Source organism: Tigriopus californicus, chromosome 3 (genome assembly GCF_007210705.1).
Source record: "Tigriopus californicus strain San Diego chromosome 3, Tcal_SD_v2.1, whole genome shotgun sequence".
In the NCBI taxonomy this organism is placed as follows: Eukaryota; Metazoa; Arthropoda; class Copepoda; order Harpacticoida; family Harpacticidae; genus Tigriopus; species Tigriopus californicus.
Genome location: NC_081442.1, coordinates 9,710,665 through 9,732,897, shown reverse-complemented (window position 1 = coordinate 9,732,897; position 22,233 = coordinate 9,710,665). Strand labels below are relative to the sequence as shown.

At 42.3% G+C, this 22,233-nt stretch overlaps 1 protein-coding gene across 1 annotated transcript in view; it reads left to right on the top strand.

The window, feature by feature from the left end:
• The first annotated feature begins 3,886 nt into the window (after positions 1-3,886).
• The window catches only part of LOC131878214 (NHS-like protein 1), a 102,236-nt gene continuing 83,889 nt past the window's right edge, over positions 3,887-22,233 (top strand). The window contains exon 1 of the mRNA XM_059224133.1: positions 3,887-4,002. Within this exon, the coding sequence (XP_059080116.1) occupies positions 3,902-4,002 (101 nt within the window). The 5' untranslated portion in view covers positions 3,887-3,901. The remainder of the gene's footprint in view (positions 4,003-22,233) is intronic.

Sequence of the window (22,233 nt, the reverse complement as noted above, 5' to 3'; positions counted from 1 at the left end):
TTATTTGGAAGCCCAAGTCAAACAAGCAAATAAGTTTCTGCTCCCACCTCATGATCCTTTTCACGCGCGATGTTGGCCAACGCTTGGCAACGGTCAGAACCAATGTTGAACACCAAGGGGTTGACATTCAGATATTTTCCACTTCCACATCCTTTTCAAGAAAAGAAGAGCATCAGTTCTTTCCGGAACTCTGAACTTTAGCATTCATCCTCGCTATCTTTCATATGACCAGAGCCATCTCTATTGCTTGCTTCTTTACTCAAAACAAATCTCAGTATTTGGAAAAGTACATCACGTTTGTTGCAATCGACTCACCAACATCGCAAACAAGAGATCCGGGTTCGAGCTCCTGAAGGAATTGCTTAACTCGGGGCCATGCTCGGTATCGTGAGTCTGAGATGTGCTGGGAGATCTGCTCATACACGTCATGCACGTAGGCTTTCTCAATGGCAAGTGATCGAGCATCACGTTCTTTCCGGATGTAATCCTCCTCGTCCTGGGACAATTTTCTTGTCTTTTGAATGCCGGGACTGGGCTGTCTCGACCTCGAAGACCATGAAGGAGCCTCACTATCCCAAGACGAGGTCCTTTGATCAAGCCTTGGATTGGAGTCCCTGGAGATGATGGACAGAGCCTGGCTGAACACGGATGTCAAGGACTCTGTGCTCGTGTAGTTCTGATGCATTATCGCCCGAGGCTTGGAGTAGTGCGGCCCAAGATTGAGACATTAATATTGAAATTGAGCACAATGGTTGGGAATCAGGTGCAAAATGTGTTTGAAACGCCACTTCATGGTGCTGACTGCCATCAACTGCAAGTCGCCGCGATTCTTGCTGTGAGTAATACTCACTAATTCAAACCACCGAGACAAAATCTCCTACTGGCTTGTAAGTCCTGACACACTCAAACTCAAGCAACACTCGCACACATAGCCGAGGAAAGAGAGAGAAAGAAAGAAGAAGGATCCGATTTTTTGGTGGAGGCGTAACGCCTCCGTCACCTTTCTCTCTCAACGCTGACAAAGTACAGGAGTGAAACAAATAACAGAGAAGGACCAACAGTAACGGCACTCTCTCTACTCTTGTGGTTCCGCTGTTCCAACCGTTCTACTCTCCAACCTTGCAGCCTTCAAGCCACAAGAACCGAGAAAGGGAGAGAGAGAAACAGCCAATTCTGAGCGCCTCCTGGCTTTTTCGATGAACGGCCTTCAACCCAGGCCTTTCCATGAGCACTCTCTCTCTCTGTCTCTCCCCCTTTTTTGGCTGACTTTGCCTCGGAACCCAATGGAACAAGCCTCATCTCATCCTTGCTCCGTCTTGACATTTACCAGCAGGTTGCTGCACCTTTGCACGGCTTGAGGTAGGGCCTGGAGGACATCAGGGATCCCAAGATATCTTGTCAATGAGCCGACCACACTTCGCGAACCAAACCAGCCAGGGAACGATCGAGCAATTTTCCTTTGACCTCATGTATTGACCAGGATTCATGTTTAAAATTTACCCCTTTGACAAGGATGGTCTCATGGTCCCATCTGTGCATGCGAAATGTTCAATGCACTGCATGATTGGCGTGTGCCCTCCTCCCCCGCTTTCAGGCTGGCCTGTTCTCTCTCTCTCTCTGTGTCGCTCTCTTTCTCTTTGTGTCACTCTCGTGAGTGTTCCAATGTTCCAATCCAGGCATGCAATTAAAAGGAAACACTGGTGTACTGCGCCTCTTGGGTCGCGACATTTAACCCTTGGAACATACATCTTATAGCGCTTAAACGAGGTCAATCCGACACTCCAAGGGAACTGTCAGCGGTTATCAAAATCGAGGACTCTTGATTTCCAGCTAAGAATGGAATAGATGACTTGAATTCGTCCCAATTTGACGTGCAAGAGAAACTCCCCAAAAGTAGGAAAGCGTCAAATTTGGGGCTCATTAGCCCACTTCATAATCCCCAGCTATGCAATCGCGTTATGGATTGAAGCAACCACTTGACTAAGTAGGAGTTGTACTGTAGTTACATTTCGTACATCGAGGGACTTGGGGAAAAACCGTCAGGTGTCGTTAATTCTTTCGGGTCTGGAAACCCGGGGATTAGAGAAATAACACCTCCAAGCACGTTTCTGTGGCAAGTTCGATTCCCTCGTCCCTCTACAAGAATTTCGGATCGAATTTCCACCGTATCATCCACAATTTACTTCGCCTTTATTCAAAAAGAACTTGTTGGGTGAACTCAAGAAGGGCTTCAAAGCTACTCGTCATAACCGTGTTGTTCCAGAGCGAATGGATGGCATTTTTGATACAACACCTACCTGACAATGTCTGGCTCTTTTCACAGTTTCTTTCCCTACGTGCATTCTGCGGTGCTCCTGTGCATAATAAGCCCCAGACCATGTACTCATTAATCGTTGAGCAGTGCGTACGTTACGATCTTCTTCAACGGGGCAACGAGGTCTTTCTGCTTCTTCCATGGCCGTGGGGAAAGGTAGGCTACGGACGGACCTGTTGCAATGTTCTTTATTCCAAGCATTGTCTCGCCGTTTCTATCGGTCCGTCTTCCTTGCTATCCATCCATCCATCCGAATAGACCCTATCCAGCATTTATTCTCGACTCCTATGCAGTGTTCACACGGTAGGTAGCGAGCAAGTGCAGAGAGAGAGAGCAGCACATCATGGGTTTCTTATGTGGCACTCCTCCTCCTTCTACTTGGAAAGAGGGGGATCTTCGTTCTAGGGCCAGCAAGGACAACTTGCTTGGGGCTGGACAAAAGGAATGCCATGTGAATGTCTTGGCTTTTGGTAATGCCAAACGAGATTGCTTGACTTGACCACTTACTTCCTGATACATCCTGCGTTAGTGAATCGAGGTTCCAAGGGCGAAACGAATATTTGACTGAAAGGGAATTGCACTTCTATGTTTTGGGGCCTCTAAGCGAAACAAGTGAGATTTATAGAGAAGAAATTCTCCACAAAAATCGTTACATTTCCAAATATTTTGGACGATTAGTTCCAAATTTGAAGCTGATAGAGAACCAACGAAATCATTTTGAACCACATTTGTCGCTCAATGAACCACTAAACTTGTAAAGGTTGTAAACCCGTATTAAGACTTGAACCTAAAACCAATATAGTACTCAGGAATTTGAATAAAAGGCTTCCAAAGCCAACTACGAACTTAAATATAGTTGCCAAACCCTCATTATCGATAAACATAAAGCCACGATTATAACCATCACAAGAGAATATCTTCTTATACTAGAAGCTTGGATTCCTAATTCCTTCCTCAATCCATTCCACTACAAGATGTGCAGGCATTCGTAAAGGCAAAGAGTCCGCGCGCATTTCATTCTACCGGCATTTTTCAAGCACCCTCACCATGACGAACTTCATCATGATCACCATCACCAGTTAGTTGCCTCTTGGAGTCCTCTGTCGAGGGATCATCAGGCATCTTCTCCAACAGTGCTCCACGAGTGGTGTGTTTTGAGTTGCATGGAGAACGACGATTCCAACGAACCACGAGCGAAGAACGACGAGGACCTAATTTGTCGGTGTGCATGTGACCTGGATTCGCATTGGTCTGAAAGCAAGGATAAAGGCTGATTGGCCATGCGGCTACCCTCATGATTCTTAGCCACCTCTATTATCTAGTGACATAGAGTACGCGTGCCACCAGGTGTGTTGATTCATTGCCAGGATTGTAATTCAATCTCTGAACAATTTGCAAAGTTTCCAAGGGGCCCTTATTGTCGATTCATCACAAACTGTGTTTGATTCCCTTCGTTTTGTTCGAGTAAGTCCGTGTGTGAGTGAGTGTAAGAAATAATGAGTTAAGTTGAAACAGGGTGTGTCAGGTGCGGAGAGAGTAAACTGTCTTGGGGTTCTCTCAGCTCTCGTTCGCAAGTCGTGAGTGAAAATGTCTGAGCCAAAAAAACGAGGCCTCTTGTCTCGACTCAAAGGCTCTGAGACAAATCAAGACGCCAAGAAGGACATCATCGTGCATGAAGCAGACAAAAGGTAAGGAAGAAATTATCCTAAAACATTACGTCGTACCTATCCCTGACTTTTCCACTGACTAACCTTTCGGCCAACTCTACGGTTGGAATGGGACGTTCCTACAATCCTAGAATCCAATATCCTATGTACACTTTGCCACCATCATGGTCTGCCAATCAAGAACAATTAAGTCCGATTATGAAACCTTTTCGCCGTTTCTGACCATGAAGAAGCGGTCAAATCGATGAAAGTTGGAAGTGCTGGAAATGACGAATGAATTCACGCTTCAATCTCCATTCCAAACGAGAACGAGAGATCAAAGGAGGATGAATATTTAACGTTGCTGATCAAAGCCAACATGTGTTGGTGAGTAATGAGTGCCCCACAAACTGGGTCTGACTTCACGTTGATGAGTTTGCGTCGGGGTTAGAGATCAAATTCAATACATTCGCGCGACTTCAATTAGGAATGCCAACCAAAGACCTCTCGATTCCAAATGAGGAACGAGCATTACAAATGACCATTGACCCACGTGTACGACTCATGGCGAAAAATTTAATGACGGGTTCAAGGACATGGGTTTCCCCTTTTTTTATGGCGGTTCACACCAAGGTTAGCCCGTCATTGTAAAATATTATGATACACAAGTTCAAGCGGAATTTGTATGCATTCATTTGATAGTATTGACTATTGCCGTAGTGTGTCAAAATCTACAAATCTACAAATTGTGTTCTCCAAATTCACATTTAGATATCCATGAAAGGCTTCAACATTCGCAACAAAAAGCTTGGCTTGCAAATTTTAGGCAACATAGAGCAAGCATTGGGCAAAGGCTTTTTGCACCAACTTTTCAGAGTCGAATGGACAGACATGTTTATAATAATAACCTCTCATAGCCCAAAGAAATTGGAAGCCCCCCCTCCAAAAACAAAAAATCATGGAAAAAACCTTGATATTCTTCATGAGTATTCGAGTAAATCAAGTAACAATCACCGATAGCATCATCTATCAAATTGGAAATGATGGTTCTACAATGGACAAGGTCATTGGATGTAACAAATCCAGGCTTTTCCTCCAACCATTTATGGTGTTTGGCGTGATTTCCTAGGTTCGTTTTTCATGCCTGAATGGCATTTATTTTTCTCTTGCGAATAGATGCCTTGCCCATAAATAGAAACCCTTGTTTGCATACGTCCCCGTACGGTATACCGAACACAAATTTACCTCTTGAGAGCGAAAGGGAGACAAGTGTTCGTCTAATGGTGGTTTTGCCAATAGTTTTCCTAGTTTGGAATAGGTGAGAAGGAAACCATTAGGAGTGATTTGTACCTCTGGACTCCAAACCATTCATTTCTTTTGGCTTTTGGAGAGAGAGGTTGAGGCAAATTTGTTTGTCCGTTTCAAGAGGTATTTAAATGACCAACACCACGTGCAATAGTGTTGGAATGGTTGCGGAAAGTTGATTAATGGTCCACAAACGTGGATCCCACTCTCCATTTCATTTTGAGATTATATCTCAGTCATTACATGCTGGTACTACAGTGGGACAGTCGTACAAAAGTGGCATGTGACGTTTTCTCCTCATCTTTGACTGACCATGTTTTGAATGTAGTCCAAAGCATTTTTCCATCCAACGACGAGTAAATTAGACATGAGAGAGAAGGATTGCTGTGTGTGTGTGTGCCTTGAAGACGAAGATGAATAAGTCCCTTCCTGCCTTCGCGGATGAGGGTTCGAAGGTAGCCCACGGGCAAATCTGTGGATGGACTCTGTTACCTGGAATGGCGGTGGCATACTTTTTAGGCCAAAACGAAATACTCGTAAGCGGGGGGGGGGGGATTGGAAGGTTTTTTTCAAGTGTCTCCTTTTCTCGGAAAATGCTACAGAGTGGTTCAAATGAACATCAACAAGTACTTGGGCTGTTCACTGTTCCCACTTCCCTTCTCATGTTTTGAAGGCTAGATTGTGAGTACAGTTTTTCGGACATAAAAATGGACACTTGTTTAAGGAGAGACTGTCTTGTTTTTGTAAGTCTTTATTGCGAGATTATTTTTCTCATTGGATCACAATAGTTTTTACAATCTGTTCAATTTTACATATATACTGTCCCATTTAGGGTTAGGTTGAAATTAGCTTTGATAGTCCATAGAGCAAAGCAGATCAGCTAAGTAGGTGCTGGCCTCATTTTGAATATGATTGGGCCCTTATTGGGTTTTTTAAACGCCCTGTGCTTGTTTGGAAGCAAAAAAAGTTCATGAGGAGATCTTGAACTGTCTTTTTACATTTTGCAGTTCAAGAGATTTATGGCTACAACTATATGTTGTGAAATTAGGCCGCGTTTTCCACTCTGGTTATCCAACGGATGAAAAAGGGCTCAATTTTGAGTGAGTCCCATGTTGGACGAGTTCATCAACACTGAGGCTGCAAAAATGGCTGAGAATTTCTGGAATGAGACTGGAGCAGAACCAGCAAATGGTTTCGATATTGAGTTGCATTTATGCATTTCAGCCCAAGAGCAATCTATCCGAAATATTTGGGCCGACGCTTGGTTTCTCCCTCATTAAAGAACTGCATTAAAAGCTCGTTCCATATTAAGTGTTGCTGGGTTATCATTTGATTATCCTGCTTAAAAGGCAAGTCTTCTCCAGGATGGAAAGATGCCGTGCAAACGAATCCTTGGCGGAGTTTTTATTTTGAGCCTATTGAAATGGGAGCTCAGTCTCTTCCGCTCTGAATTGCCAAAGAACTTCCAAAGTAGGGATCTTTACGCGTTTCAAACATGACAGCTTCAAAATGGATGGAATCATCTTCCTCATTACACGAATTACTCATTATCATGTATGCATAGACTAGTAGGCGACCTTGATAGGACAACTCGTTCATCGCGTATTCAGACACATTGTTATCAGCTTCTGTGTATACTACTCCATACAACACTCTGCATGTTATGCACAGTACTATGCGCCATCTGTGGAAATGCCTCGAATCAGAATCATAGACTTGAAACTTGGGTGAGACTGGTTTGTTAAAAGCATAGTACAACAGGGGGTTCCACTAATGTAAACTAATCTTCGTCACTGATTGGATTTTTCACGCTTCTGAACCTCAAATCTCGTTGTGTCTCAATTTTTGATTCAGATGACAGAACCTTGTTTAATAACGCAATGAATTTGAAACAATTGTCGTAAAACGTAAATGGAGGCGTGACACATCCACATTCATTCTTGGTACACTATAATCTCTATTCAAAAAGTCATAAAATCAATGCTAGGATTGAGCTATTGAGCTATCCTAAGTTCTAAACAAGCTCATACGAAGCCCATTGACGAAAACCCGAATTCAACTCTGTGAGCTGATCAAACATTCCCCCGTGATCCCAGCGTGAAGGACAAGTCCATTTTTAACAAGTGTAAGGAAATTCAGCTTTGAACAACAATGATTGGGCAATTTTCCGTTCATGATTGATTCTCCCTCGGAATCACTTTCGAATCCAAACTAACGGATGAGGGATGGAGAAGATGCAGTCAAGAGAGAATTCGTGACTGATGCTTCCGTTTGGAGGAGGAGGAAGGTCCTGGAGCGAAATCACCCCCTCAAATGAATCCCTGGTATCAATAATGCCTCAAAGAATTTCATTACAACGGAAGAAAGGAAACCAATTTGTCCTTCACACCCTCTTGGCCATGCTGAATGCACCCAAGTGGAAGTGACTGAAATGGATGATCCAGATTCCCACTTACTCACTCCCCTGGAAGCTGAAGGGTGACCACTTTCCCTCTTTTTTCAGGGAATGTAGGTAAAGTTCTGGAGGATCTGGCCAGATCTTCAAATACAAGATCCACAATCTCGACCGTCTGAACTCTCCAAATATGGAGGCAAAAAAGTTCAGCTCTGTTGTCGTTATCTCCAAAGTTCATCATCCCCAAAAACTGTTGCCCTCATTTCAGCCAGGACTCGTCCGAGCCTCTCCATCTCACCCAAATGTTAACTAAAAGCTCCCCTTCACATGTTGCATCCTTTCCAAAGACTTGCAACTCCATGGTAAAACTCTTGTCAAACATAAAAGTACAGACGAGTAAATTAACAACAATGTCCGCCTTGTTGTCTTGAGTGTCCGGTGGAATTTTGTTGACAAAATCTACTTTGCGGTCTGGACGAGAAACGCTTGGAATGGTCTTGGTACCTTGGTACTTGGTACACTTGAAATCTGATAAATGGATAGACGAGAGCAAAGCGACAACTTGATATCCGAGGATCATTGCCATGTTGGTCGATCGCGGGAATGGAATGCAACCAACGTTGTTTCGTATATGAAGAGTCGTCTGGCTTGGAAATATTGAAGTTTCTATTTGTTCTGAGCGAGGCCAAATTGTGGCTTGCATGTCGAGATCATCTCAAGTTTGGTGGCGGTGATTGTGTGGAGTTCACATTGACCCAGGAGACTCGGAGCTCCGCCACCTATTTCGTTAATTACCTCTTAATTTCTGCCCTCATGCAAGAACTGCGTAAGTATAGCCAGCCATGCAAAGCACGGCAACAACTTGCCACCCATTGGTAACATGATCTCGAGGAAAATTGAGACAATTCATCTCACAACTGGTTATTATCAACACTTCAGATAATGCCTCCCTTGGATGAAGATCTTGGTCGACATTTCGAGAATTCCAATTCCGGGTGTCCAAACGAATAACCTTTTACCCAACAGCAGAAATGGCAACGGTCGGAATAGCTCAATGGCGAATGGAAACTATCTCGTATGTATGTGCAATGTATGACGTAGTTTAGAGACATGTGTAGACTTCAGTTCCAAGAACCGAGGATGACGACCTACCAAGTTACTCATTTACTCGGGTTGTATGTATGCTCCCTATCGTCTTGCCAATGAACTGTGAACGTAGTTAGCTTCCTTCGAGACGCTGGACAAGCATCATGACTCGATGGTTTTGGGGAGATTTCAAGGCTAAGCTAAGAAACAACGAATTGTTTGAGTAGTCAAAGGCTTGAACGTTGATCGCGATCAGACTTTGCGAGAGAGTGGAATTGGTATTTGAATAAGTGTTCCATGACAAACAGGTTTTGAACTCTTTAGGGGGCTTCAGGGCCAGAGATCGAGTTGCACCCCATTCGAGGCGCTTAAATTGGCGCAAAACTGGCTACAAGCTCAAAAAGTACTTTGCATTTTATCTCCTCCTTTAGAGAGAATCTTCCTACACTGGATGACTTTATTGGTCTCTTGTTCTTAGGGCCGTCAATGAGTGGAACAAAGATGTTTATGGGTCTTCTTTGAGGGAACCTTTCAACGACATTATAAATCCTGATCAATCCGCCTTCGTTCAAACGGACTCAAACTAGGTTTCAAAGCGTTAATGAAGCGTTGGGCGACAAAATTTTCGGGGAGAGGAATACCGATTTTGGTGTTGGTCAGAAACCATCGCCAAATACTGTGTAAGTCTGTCCATAATGAATCAGGAAAAAAACATAGCACTACAATAAGATGACATGATTCATCGCTTATGTCGAGATAGTTTCAGAAAGGCTTCATCAGCCGTTAGAAACACTTTACTTGCCCTTACGAGTCGTCAAAAAACATCAATGTGGCAAAGCTTCGAGGTGAATTATTCGTAAAATAGCGGCAATTCCATGATAAACTTCCAAAGAAGTTCACTAGTAAGGCCGCAAATCTAAGATTGCTCACAGTCCAATCAAAGGCAATCACGATGCTGATTCTTCCACTTTAAAAGATATGTAATGGGCTTTCAAGATCACATTATGTAAGGATTATTCGATGCCATAAACAAGGGTTGGCCAGGGATTGGGTGCTTTTATTTTCGATCCAGCTGTGCTGATTGAATGATAGTATCCGATAAACTCAATGTTTGCACGATCAAAGCCGACCTTCACTTCTTGCCGTGCTCGCATTCGGTGTGCCTACCAACAACTTTAGCGTTGGAGACGACCTAAAATCCAAGGCACTCCCGACTTTGCCCCTTCTCTTCCGCTCTTGTCTGCATTTCGAGGATTGCAAAGGAGTCCTTCAATCCAGAAGAGATTCTTAGTAGGTGTGATTGATGCGAGGAAACTTCAGAGAGCTGCCGCCTTTTAAGGATTTCCCTTTGGAAATGTGTCAAGTTCGCACTTTTAAAGAGACATTTCCTGCTTCGTCTCGGAATTACATCAAGTTTCGCTTTAACATCCGTCGAATTGAGGATTCCTGAAACTTGGTTACCACCAAGCTCGGGAACTTTCCAGTGCTAAGGGAAGTAGCCTAACTTGCTAATAGTGATTTAATCGCGCAACGATTAGATGAAAAGAAGCTATTTGAACACTCTCAAAGCAAAGTGCATTCTGATGGACATTGATGTGGTTTTCAGGCATGGGTGAGAAATGCAGGGAATGTGGAAGAAAATTTCCATTTAACCCCGCTTCGCCTATTGCCAGCCACCAGAATTTTATGAGCTTTTTGTGAAGGCTTAGGGTTCTAATAATGGGAGAAATCGCAACTGTGTCGGGTTGAACTCTGGCCACAGAATCAACGCCTTTTTTCACTTCTTCCGTACATCACCACCGCTCTTTCAGAGAGCATTCACAAGAATCTCGAGATTTCCCAAATTTTGTTCAGGCATTGGTCGAAATTTTCTCAAGACCAGACCCAGCCACTCCGATTTCGATCGGCTCAAACGAGATCGCCTCTAAAATTTCGGAGATAGATAAGTCGTGACGGAGTAACAAGAATTGGGATGATTTCCTTCTCGGAGATCACCTCCTCAGCGAGTTTGATCAAAGATGAAATTTGGGGCTCTTGCTCATCATCAGCTGGTGGCGTGAGGCTGGAAAGAAAATAAGGATGAGAAAAGAAAGATCTATCAAAAACCATTTCAACGATGCACTGAGAAATGAATAGGAATGCAAACGGAGCCAAAGGCATCCATGCCACCCAACAACACACCACAAACCTCCCAACTTGTTATTGCATTGCCTCAACACTCTTAAGGCATTTGATCCAATTGCTGGGCCAAATCCAGATTCGGATTCTATTCCTAATATCGGACGGGCCAACGATACATTGCGGTTAACCTTCTTTTTCCGATGCTCCGTTTTCGCCAACACGATTTTGTCAGTGCATTGACACGCCTGCTGTCGTTATATTGTCGTTTTGGTCTAGTTCGAGTAAGAAAAGCGATCTGCCTCGCCAAAGGGCGATACCTTGATTGAGTTTGCGGTGGATGGTTTTCGGAGCTGTCGCTCTCAGATAAAGAAATGCTTGCTCTTTTCAAGTTTGATGAAGTAAATCTTGCATGTTTGGGAGCTCATGATTTCGAGATTTCACCTTTCTTTCTCTCTCCCATCTCCTCCCTTGGAAATGGGTCTGAATGTCAAAACTTTGTTGGTTTCTTGGCACTGATTCCTTGGAAAAATCATAGGTTAGATGTGATTGGATTTGAATATCGTGCTCGTTAGCCTGATGGATTTCCATTGCCGATGAGTTCACAAAAGCAAAAAATGTCACCGGTCTCGACTTCCAATTCCAATGGTCCCCCAAGTGTACGCTGTACACAAGTGGTCCCCTGTTCATAGTAAACTCTTCTTCTCTCCTGCGGAGAATGCCATTGTTTTCTCTATAGGGGCTGGAATCTCTCGGGGTGCCCTCCACCACTGATATTCACTTATTCAAAGCCTTTCTTCATCGGTCTCTTCTCGCTTTGATATTTTCAATTCAGACTCCGTGAGTGGGAGAGAGAATTGCCAACCCTAACCAAGAACAACTGCACCTTTATTCTCGTCGGCTTCAAAGACAGAGACTCGGAAGTGTGACCATAAGTGGATGTTGCTAAACAACAAGCGTGATTGGAAAAGTAGTAAGTGTATGCTCTGCTCCTCGGCAAAAGCTCAAGTAAGGCGCTGATGACCACCAAAATGTCGGGAAAATGCTACGTAAGACTTGTTTGCAAGAAAATTCAATGATCAAATACACCCTGCCAAGCGAGCTTGCCAGGAAACCTTTTCCTCTTCTCACTCGTCTCCCCAAAGCAGCCATCTTGGCGGCCAAGAACAGTTAAGTGCGGTACCTCTCATTGAAAGGGAAATGTGCGAACCCAGCAACGCCAAGAAGTGCTCGTTGCTCACTACTCAATAAAGGCACCTGATGGGGGCCCTCAAAGCTCAAACTCCTTCTTTTTTGGGAGACATACAAATTGTTACAAAGTTGGGTGCCTGTGCAAAGACCCATCGCGAAACGACAATTATGGAGATTCGAAGAGAGATAAACCTACGGTGGCCAAAGCGGAAGGGAACATGGTTGTGGAGAGCTTGTCAGTCTTGAAACTTTTGGAATGGGCTGGCAGGAATCTCAAGTGTCCCATTGAATAATGAACAACCTAGCTTCCATTCATTGGAATTGTTGACTTTGGAGGCGTAGCTTATGTCTCGCAGTATCTGGCCTGACCCGGCTGACACTTCATTCATGCTGGAGTATCTCTGCTCATATTTATGCACTAAATTACGTCATTTCAAACATAGCTTTTGTTATAAGCTTGTAACTTTTTGCTGAGTTTCGTTAAGATAAGTTCAGTACCTTTTTTCTTGTTAAGCCTCGTATTTTAATCCTTCTTATCGCCACGGGTAGGAAGTTACTACGGAATGAGGGTAATATGCCTCCCCATTGGCATGCAGGTAAATAAACAACAACCCTTCCTTCAGCAACCAGAACCAGCCATCAACCACCAAGCAAGTCGGCAATGAGAGCATCGTTAAAGACAAGAGTTTGGGCGTGGGTCGTTTTTGTTGGCAATTCCTGGCCACCCACTGAGATTTGGAGGTGTCACCATGATGAATGATCTGGCGTTTCGCTAACTTGGCTTACTTACCTACATTTATGACTTTCTACGCATCACATAACTGGCTCTTTCATATCGAGAGAAGAACACGGATTAATCGTTAAAAATATTGGTCCGTAAAGGGGTTTGGTACCATTTGTCACTTCGACAAAAGCTTCAGGATCATTAACAGATTTCAGGCTTCAGGGTAGAGGGAGGCCTTCAGGTGATGGTAACCTTTCCCATTTAATTGATAAGTTCCATGAGCAAACTATCCGCTCGGTTTATCAACAAATGTTCGTTTTTACATAAGTCTGGTTATTCAAAAGCATATCCCATATTGATTAAGGTTTGTACGATTATAAGAAAACGGCGAAAACTTGAAGAAAGTTCTGCCAAGCGATGAGACGTGAAGTAAATTTGCATTCATACTATTAAAAAATAGTTCTTCAATCAGTAAGTTTGATGTCATTCCAATTCTTTTAAAACTACCGTAATAAGAGATGCTAACGCACTTTTAGAATTGAAGTTACAATGTGGATTTTTTTTATTTGTAATCCACGCTTCATTCCAAATCTCAGGCTTCATCTACCAGCATCCAATCAAGTATAAGATTCGGGTCTTATCTCCATATAGATGTTCCTAATTCCTTACCAAGATGGGTGTACTGTACAAATGACAAAGCATTCCATTTGAATGGCGAGTTCCGCTTGCATTTTGGTCCAGATTCCCAATCACGATCCAATGACCAAAAGTGTAGAGCATCTGCCAAAACGAGTATAAATGGAGAGAATGATTTGGCAATTTGAGAAGAAACAAATTTGGAGAGGGGATCTCCATTAGTTGGTAACACACACGACTTTTCTCAGAAAGAACCATTCTCTAAAGAGATTCGTACTTGCACAGCTTGGAATGAGAGAGAGAGAGATGCGTTGAGCAGAACGGAGAACAAATTTGTTCTCTCTCTCTTTTTTGTTATTGAGAATCTTGGTACGTACAAGAGGGCTTTTATCTGGGAGAGACGAGAGACACCAAGCCTCCATCCAAAAGGAACTCTGCTCTAAGGTTGATTAAGTTTCCGAACCCCAGAACAGAGATGCCATTTAAATATTCGGATTTCTCCTTCTCCTCTGATTCGTGTCTGTCTTTCATCCAAGTCACAAGTCCACCACATGGTTCGCCATCCTGTTCGTAATTTCATGATCTCGCCCCCCAAAGTATGGTCTTGAGTTAAGAGAGGGCACTTGGATTTTGTCATGGAAAATATTGAGGACTATACCTCACAGAGATGGTTGTTATCCTAATTAAATTCTAAGAGGACCTTGGAGATGACACCTCGTAACCAAAAGTCGTGACACGAAAATGAGTCGGCTCACTCAGAAGGGGGAAGAGAAACCCATAATTCAACGTTCGACCCTTTCGTGATACTGATCAGGATGTTCTTGAGTGAGAAAATGCGCCCAGTCATAAAAGGCAACCCTTTTAACCAACGACAATAAAGGAGCATATTTCTCTATCTGGAAGGATTTATATGAGCCGACTCTTTGCAAACCTCTAAGGATAGGACAGGCTCAATCAACAGCATGTCTGACACAAGGAAGGGTAACTAGTAAGCTAACTCACGATTGCTCTGGGCTTGTCCAAAAGTCCCAGTTAAGGAATCGCTGAAAGTTAAGGCATTTAGAAATATGATAAAAGTCATCTATGGAATAAGCTCTTTAAACAGGGGTTTCTGCGATCCTGTCGAATAACGGCATCTTTGGCGGGATATACCATATGAGTGACTACATAGTCGGATTGTTAATAGGTATTCGATTTTAGAACGTCTGCTTCTTTTTCCTGGAGGTAATTTTCGGAAGCTTTGAAAATTGAGAAACTTAGTGCGGTGGTGGTGATAACTACAGTTTCTTGTACCGGAGTTCATTATCTCATATTGTCACACCATTATTAGTCCATTGGTTACGGAAGTTCAAATTTCTCGCTGAAGAATCATTTGGAGCGGGATGCACTTCACTCACGACACGAAAGACTGGGTAACAACCAAAAAGAGAAAATGACTGGTTTCCCTCATCTTCATATGTCGGAATTTTCTGTGGTAAGGTGCCTCGTCTGTCATAGATCCCCCTCTCATTGGGCTTGATCTGTACCTTTTTCCAAAGGCTCTTACATTGATATCAAAAGCGAACTCCTATCTAGTGGGTATTCTTAGGTTGGGAATCGATAATCTTGCCATCTTTGGAACTTAGATGAAGATTGAGTCGGATTTGACACCCGTCAAACCGAGGCTAGTGGCACGTAGGCTCAATTGTGGCTTTGGCGACGTTGTCATCTCCCAGAGTTGATGTCTCCGTCAGTCTCTCTCTCCATAGATGGATGTGCATCATGCTCAGCATGAATTCATTATGAGCCAATTGGGGAAGAGTCCGGAAAATAGGTCAGATGATAAATAAACATGTAGACGTTCTCCAAACTGGCTATTACTACTTAACAACATTGTCTCATACATTTCCCACCACGCCAACGATCTGCAATCCATGGTTGTTTCACATGTCTAATCATATTAATTATCCACCTTTAATATCGTCACACACCCTCTCACACAAAACGACGGCTTGAAATCTGATCTGGACAGATAAAATTTGAAATAAGTATCAAATTTTGTCTTGTTTAGCTCTCAAGTTGTGATTTTTTGATGGCCCTACAGATTGGTCAAAGTGTGGATATTTAGATTTTTCTACCTCCAAACTCTGGGAAGCATTTATGGATAGGAACTTTTCTTCAAATGCCCCTTTCAATCACTGGGAAAGATTTGCCCGAGTTTTACTATCTGCAACATTTCCGTTGCCTTCAAGGAAGTCTCAATCAGACCAATCAGACTGACCAACCATGGAGGTAGTTGTCAGGCAAATTGTCTCAGTCCAAGACTGTATCCAGATTCTCACGCTTCAAATCGTCTTTGGAGAGCTTCCTCCGCTTTGAGTCATATTCTATATTTGAAGAAAATGAAGAGGCGTCTTTGTGATGCATTCTGACTCATTGCGGAGAATTAGGTGGCAAACACTTGCACGTTAACTGTGATAGTGGATGTGAGAGTTCATGACCTTCCTCTTCCTGTTTCTACTAGCTTGCTCAACTATTATTGCTTAGATATGGAGGACCGTATCATTGGACCTCTCTCTCTCTCTCCGTACTATTACAATATGTATCAATTCTCTGTACGTATAATATTGGGCCCGTTTAAGATGGGAAGAAAATGCACACTCTCCATTTCTGCGTTATTCTAGGTACGACCAAAGAAAAGATTCTTCTACAAAGATGGAAAATGAGGTGTAATATAGAGAGAACCACGGCAAGGTTCACACCATCTGTTGCCTTGCTTGCCTATTTGAAGTGAGCGATGTTGTCAATTCCCGAATGTGAGTGCGAGTGTTGTTGCCACAATAGAACATCGGCATCATGATCTTAAGCCAAAAATGTAGCCAGGTGAGACATATAAGATCATCATGATCGTTGGTAGTAGCCATAGAGAGGATTCATGAAGTTTTACACCCTCTTAAAGTTTCCTGTTGCTGAAGGCGGGATCATTCAGAGGGTAAACAAAGGAGTCTTTATCGTTGTCTATAAGATTGTTGGTCGCGGGCACGCAAAATCATTCTCCTTGACCTCAAAATGCTATTTCCTCGAGTCTAAATTTTGTTTGGCGGAATCGCCAAGTTACAATCGTAGTCAGCAGAGCAATAAGTTGCACCCTCTCTCTCTTACAATTTGATACAATGTTCTTCATTATTCCGTAAATTGTTCGTATCACCGATGTATATTTTGACAGGTCCTTTTATTTTAGTGTACCTAAGATTCGATTTACTGTCAAAGTATTTCCACGAAGATTGAATATGTACTTGCCCTGTCCCACCTAAGCTTTGCAATTAGCTTTTTTTGCACCATTACGTCTTCCGTCAATCATAAGGGTTGCCAAAAGTTCTAATCAACGTGAACTACCAGATAGTAACAAGGAATATTGCTTTTCCTCCGACGCAAAATACAATTCTAAATGTTAAACTAGAAAGGAGGAAAAAAACTTTGTTAAATTAAATAGAAGCATCTTGTACAGGTGGCGACTCCTAAAACCATGTCGATCCTTGGCAAGTGCCTTCAATCAAGGAGACCATTTGCCAATGGTGCGCTTGATTAGCTCCTAATAGATCATGTGATGGTGATAAACGAGGAAAAAAAACCATCCTTTGCCAGGTGAAGGCATTCCTTCATCCTTGGGGAACTAGTAGAACGTATGCACAATGAAAAAAATAACTGCGAAACAAACCTTTCAATCGGTTACTTTATTTCAGTCCTTGGTAAATAAAAACAAAGGTATAAAAAAAAACTAACTTCTCCTCCGGTCATCACGGACTATCAATTTGTAGTCAGGGTGCTAAATCACCCAGATTTTTCGCAAACGTCTGACTTACAAGCCCCGTGATGACTGGCTCGATGAGATCGTATCCAAGCAATGAATCCATAGTTATGGCCGAGATGCGAGGAATTTCTTGATTTGGCCCAACCAATGCTTTAAGGTAATTCAGCATAAGGGTTGTGCCGCCCACAACAGCCAGTTTGTTGGCAAACGCGGTAAAGTATGCAACTCGAGATAACAATTCCAAGTAATGCATAACCACACGCAATTGCAATGACAATGACCATGTCGTGAGGGAACTCGTTGTCGTATTCCGCCGGGTAAAGTCTGTCCCAAGGTTGATTCATGGCGTTTCTTTAATATCTTCTTCAAAGGACGAAGTGAACTCTTCGAATATCGAGGGTGAAGTGATGAGGGAGGAAATTTCTTCGATAAGGAAAACTTTGCTCTTTATTAGCACAGTTGTAACCAAGGGACGCGCCGGTCAGCTTGCTTGGGGCTAGCGGTCAACTCCCCTTTGTTTAGAGTACGTACATCTTCATTGACACAAAAATGTTTGATCCGAGTTAGCTGAGAAAATGGGTCAAGTGACCACAAGTGAACTACGAGTTCTTAGCCCACACCAAATTCTCCAAACGAACCGTATGTTTACAAATCTAGAAGTCGTGTGTTCTGAATATTTATGCGGAGCATTCCATTGCTGGGAATGTAAGCCCCAGAAATTTAAAATGGAATATTCATTTCTTATTTATCTCCATATTCGTGTAATATCTGTGGCGGCTCCAACTAGCGAATAGCGAACGAAACATGAATTTTGATCCAACTGAGAGATTCTACTGGATTGATGTCTAAATAATTCCTACGAATATTTGAAAGAAGCAAATTGAACAATGCAGGCGTCCAAGAAAGAAGGATAGTAGTATTCCAATGTTGTACCTTGAACCAAAATGTGATTTAATTACTCTCGTGTTAGACCTTTTTTGAATAGAATCTTTGCTTTGAGAGTTTACATCAAAGAATAACATATCAAGTGGTTACATAGCTTGGGGATGAAATGATAGTCGTTGTTATACCAAAGTTTGTCACATGTACATCTTGAGTACGATAACAAAGTTCTATACAATTCTGTAAACTATGCCGTTCAAATCAACTTAGACGAGCAAAAAGCTCCTAAATTAGAGACATATTCCAAATAAGGATATATAAATACACGATACTACTATAAATACGCAAATTCATATCGAAGGCAGATTATGGTTTATCGAGACACCAACTTAAATTCTGCCACGCACGAATAAACCTTGTATTACTCTAATACGATCTAAATATCAACTTGGAAGTGAGTGGACGATAAATAGGGTTTAAATAATATATTTCTACAAGTCAACAAATGAAACGGTGAAGCAAATATCAGTACAAAAAATAAACATTGGACTGACTGACTGTTCAACCCAATTGATCGTAATATCTACTCCTTTGATAGTTTCTCCAAGCTTTGAAAAATTCTATCGCAATGCCAACAAACAAAGCGAAAGAAACGACCCACAATATGAGCCACAGTGCCCGATAGTCTTCGTTCGATGACATTGAAGTCGGTCGAGTCTCCGTCACGTTGGTCAGGATTGGAAACGCAGTATTGTTCAGTTTCATCCTGATTTTAGCGTTATGGATTCTTCGAGTAGTTGTATGGGTCGACGTTCCTGTTGAGTGGATGAAACGAAAGTGAATGGTTGGCAGATGGTAGCCTCCTTTTATAACGTGTCGGTCAGCTTCCTTTGTTGACGCGATGTAGGTTAGATTGTTCACAGCGTTCACGGCTGCCGAATGAATAGATTTTGGCGCATTTTTCCCTTCTGAGGAACTAACCCATTGGGAATTTGACACGAAATGGGAATGCGCAGATAGATTTATGTAGCGTCAGAGGGTAAAATCAATAGAACGTGTTAAGAAACATATTTTTATGTCGACGATGATGATGACGCTTATTGTTTTATTGTGTAGGAATAAAGTAACCTATTGCTTATGCTTGAAAGATTTTTATAATGAACATGAAAACACACTTTCACTCGGAATTGATAAATTGTCGGAAATGACAAATTTGCATTCCCATTTTTTCTAGGATTGTTCAGTAAAATATCTAGATCACCAATATTATTGCCCAAGATCTTGAACATATGTTACTTGATTAAAAAAAAGTAATTCCATGCTGAAGGCACCCACCAAAACCAATTTCAAGTCAAAAGAGGCAATCCATCAATTTTCATTTTGCCCAAAGAACATATTCTTGAGTTCAGGTGAGGACGGTAATTACCTATGGATGGTCCATCCAACATGGTCAACCACATTTCACATCGTCAATGGTCCCTCTACTGATCAAAGAAGATCGAGAGGAGAGAGAGAGAAAAAGCCGTTCGAATCGTTCATCTGACCACCCATTACTGTAAATGTGTAAACGACCATCCTGTTCTACTGACTAATAGTCATTTCGTCCCATCCCGAGGGTGGAATCAAATGTATCACCCCTAGCCAAATCCATGCTTTTGCATTTGCTAGTGAATCCCACAAACTGTTCCCAAATACAAGCTCTATGTAATGACGAGCCCTTAAACGGACTTCAGCCCCAAAATGGCAGGAATTTAATATCTGACTTATCGCTCTCATAAGAGGCGAGTAATCACACTTGCAGAGTAGAAAATGCCCCCCAACACGACAATTTGGCCTCTGGCATCGTTTGTGAGTTGATCTATTCAAGAGTGACTCACTAACTCGCTCCAAAAGCCTCATTAAAACTAGCATCTTCGTTGAAGATCGAGCAACAAGTATGAACCCTAAAATCGAGAAAAATGCACGAAGTGAGGTCTTTCCCTTGAATTTCGCGCGTGTTTCCGTAGCTTTAAAACGTTAATAAAGCCACGTTTTGATCAGATAAAGACAACGGTTCTTGACGCATATTCATCAGATCTTATCCTAACCTGCCATGACTCCAAGGAAATGAAATCTTCATTACTACTTGTCTTAACGCTCTACTGTTGCTGCCGGACAAATTAAGAAATATTCTAACGTTTAACTCTCGAATCAAATTTGATTAGTACGTAGAGGTTGCGAGATTCAATACCAGGAGCATGAGGAAAAAATCATTTGTTCAATAAACAGTACTTTGTTTCATTTGCACAATCAACTACTTGTTAATAAAAGTCGCAACAGTATTTGCACACCTTGATAAGAACCTTAAAAAATAATGCTGATACTTTTTTAACAAGCCTAATCACTGTGCAAATCTCAATCGACGAGCAAAATGTTGCGTGCAAAAATTACATTCTTGATTGAAATTGCGGGCACTTAATAATTGTGCATGGTTCTCTGCATGAGGTTCCGGTCTATAATGGCGAATTACTAATTAATTTATTGTCTCCCTCATATCCCTTCCACGAAGGCAAACGATGATTTCAAGCATGAAAATTGTTCATGAATTGCCATTTTCACCTCCAGAAGCTTGTTAAATGCAAGAAATCTCTCTAACTAAAAGTGTCTTCCCAATGTACAGTCCCAGGAAGTCTATATTCCCATTCCAAAGGCTATTTGGCATTGCGGTTCCATCTTCTTTCTTCTGGTCCAAAGACACGTTTCTGCCCTAAAAACACGAATCTAGCAACGAAACGGGGGAAAGAGTGATCTAGTTTCAACAGTTACCCCAACTTAATTGCCGTTTATCTCCCATGTGTAAGTACAATGTTCCGAGCACCGTCTTGAACCAGATTTGGCTTTGATGGATGGTTATTTTCGCTGTGTAAAGGGACACATTTGAAGCCCCTGAAGTTCGGTGATGTTGATTTGTTTGGTTGAGTGGGAAATTCCTGAGCCTGTTGACATGCGAGGAAACGAGCGAGACGTGAAGGCTTTGAAGCCATCTAAATTCGCCATAGTGTGCCCCCACTCCACTGCAATACCCCAAAGTTACTAACTCGTGTGTCTATGAACATTAGTTTGAACCCGGAAAAGTTGATTTGCGTGTCAGATTAAGGGGTCTTTTTCTTTACGGAGAAAGTTTATTGCCGCTGTGACGGTCTCATCGCATAACAACGATGCCATTTCCCTATTGGATCAAAGTCATCCCTCTTCATCCAGGCTATCATGACAAAATTAAATGACATCCCTTGTAAAAAGAAAGTCAAAGATTTGCATTCGGATCGTGATAAGAGCGAAAGCGATCTGGCAACTCGCAAGCGAATGTTGCAGACGTTGTATTCAGAGGATAAAGTTAATCTATGGTCTATCACAAATCCAAGCCACATGATAGATCAGTGAGTCTGGTTGTTGGATTGTGCTTCTGCAATGAATGGATCGTTGGGAATGTTGCAAAACATGGAGCGAGCAAAAAGTAATCCCTCCTCGCCATTAAAGGGTTCATTTCAGATGTTGGCTTGGCTTCGTTCTCAACATATCGCAATGACGAATCACTTCTAGCCTGAGATTAGTTGTTCATATCTCGGGGAAAAAATAGTGCTCCATCATTTCACATATGATCTTCTCGCCAGTCTTCGAGAAGCAAACGGAGCATCAAGCATAACTGGATGGATGAAGGAGTCCGGCGCTACACACGATATGTACAATGGAATAATGGTAGAGGCTCTTTCTTGGCTTTTGGACACCTCATTTGCGTGACAAATCGGAAAAGGTTAAAAACTCAACCTGACAACCAACAGACCAGCAACTGTTTTTGACAGGAACTGGCACTCTATTCTCGTCATACAAATCGTATGTATACAGGTTGCGTGAGCCCAATTATCGTATTGCTATGTTCCACACTGGACGCTAATTTTTGTACAACCTTTAGTTGATAAATTAAGTAAAGTTTTACAAGAAATTTGATTCATTAAGTTTTCGACAGCATTCCAGATCAACCCTACATTCAAGGACTCGCTCGGTCTGCCAACTCAAATTCGTTGGGAGACCAAATGTGATATAAAGATTAAAAGGTAATAAATAGACAATTAGAACCTTTCATTTTAATAATACTGGGGATTACATTCC